The 1,439-nt window shown below is 42.5% G+C and overlaps 1 protein-coding gene across 1 annotated transcript in view; it reads left to right on the forward strand.

Moving 5' to 3' along the window:
- Positions 1–1,439, forward strand: part of KIAA0319 (KIAA0319 ortholog) — a 49,008-nt gene that overhangs the window by 30,208 nt on the left and 17,361 nt on the right. Inside the window, exon 12 of the mRNA XM_008580586.1 lies at positions 526–677. Coding sequence (XP_008578808.1) covers positions 526–677 — 152 coding nt within the window. The remainder of the gene's footprint in view (positions 1–525; positions 678–1,439) is intronic.

Genomic DNA, 1,439 nt, shown 5'->3' on the forward strand with positions numbered 1-1,439 from the left:
TCGGCGGGAGCGCCGCCACACTCCCAAGCAGTGCACTCTCCAGTGCGCCACCGGGCCGGCCTGAGACTATATTTTAAACCAAGATATTTTCACTTTTAGACCCTAAATGTAAATAAGATCATTATTTCTCTTTTGTAAGGAAAGAAAAACTGTATCAATGTTAGAAAAATTCCCAATGTATAGCCTGCCAGCTTTACTTTTTTCCTTTTCTTTTTCTTTGGCCAGTACTGGGATCCGAACCCTTGAACTTTGGGTTACAACCCCACGCTCTAACCAGTGAGCAACAGGCCACCCCTGCTTTACCTTCTTCCTCCCAGATTATAACTAGCTAAGCACAAGCAGAGCTTTTAAAAAGTCTGTATATTGTCTTAAACATATTTGGGTCAGAAAATAGTGCCTTTTTAGATATTTGAAATCTACATATCTGCAAGGTAGAACAGTTGTAGTTGTTTTATGACACACTTCTTCTATCACCAGAGTTTAAAATCAATCTCTTTGCTTTCATTTTTGCTGTATTTGACTTAGAAAATAATAGTCCTCCCAGAGCCCAGGCTGGTGGCAGACATGTTCTTGTGCTTCCCAATAATTCCATTACTTTGGATGGTTCAAGGTCTACTGATGACCAAGGAATTGTGTCCTATCTATGGATCCGGGACGGCCAGAGCCCAGCAGCTGGAGTGAGTACTTCAAGAAATTGCCCCTAGACCAGGTATCATTCATTACATCTGTATTAGTCAGCTAGGGCTGCCACAATGAAACATCACAGACTGGGTGGTTTAAACAACAGAAATTTATTTTTTCACTGTTCTAGAGGCTGGGAAGACAAGATCAAGGTGCTGGCCATTTCATTTTCTGGTGAGGGCTCTCTTCTTGGCTTGCAGACAGCTGCCATCTCGCTGGGTCCTCGTGTGGCAGAGAGAGGGGGAGAGTGCACGCTCTGGTGTCTCTTCTTATAAGGACACTAATCCTATTCATTAGGGCCGTACCCTTATGACTTTATTTAACCTTAACTACCTCCTTATGGATCCTATCTCTAGGTACAGTCACATTGGGGGTTAGGATTCTTTCTTCTTCCTCATGTTGTACTGGATATGTCAATAGTCAGGAATTGCTATTTGCATTTCACAGGTTTAGAAAGTGATATGCAGAGATGGAAAGTGACTAGGCCAACGTCAACTAACTCATCCGTAATCAAACCAGACAAACCCAGGTTTTTAGCTCCTGGCAGGCATTTTTCCCCTATTAGATCACCCTGTCTCTTAGTCCTTAAATTTAGGTACATCTTCATCCTGCTGTTGCTAAGGACGTGAGAGATGCAGATATACTCTTGGAGATGTACCAAGGCATGGTCACGGGGAAGGAGCTGAAAATGCCTTATACTTTCTAAAGCACCTCTGGAATGAATTATATTCAGTTAGATGATAAATTAGCTTCTGAGT

Source organism: Galeopterus variegatus, unplaced genomic scaffold (genome assembly GCF_000696425.1).
Source record: "Galeopterus variegatus unplaced genomic scaffold, G_variegatus-3.0.2 Scaffold2131, whole genome shotgun sequence".
In the NCBI taxonomy this organism is placed as follows: Eukaryota; Metazoa; Chordata; class Mammalia; order Dermoptera; family Cynocephalidae; genus Galeopterus; species Galeopterus variegatus.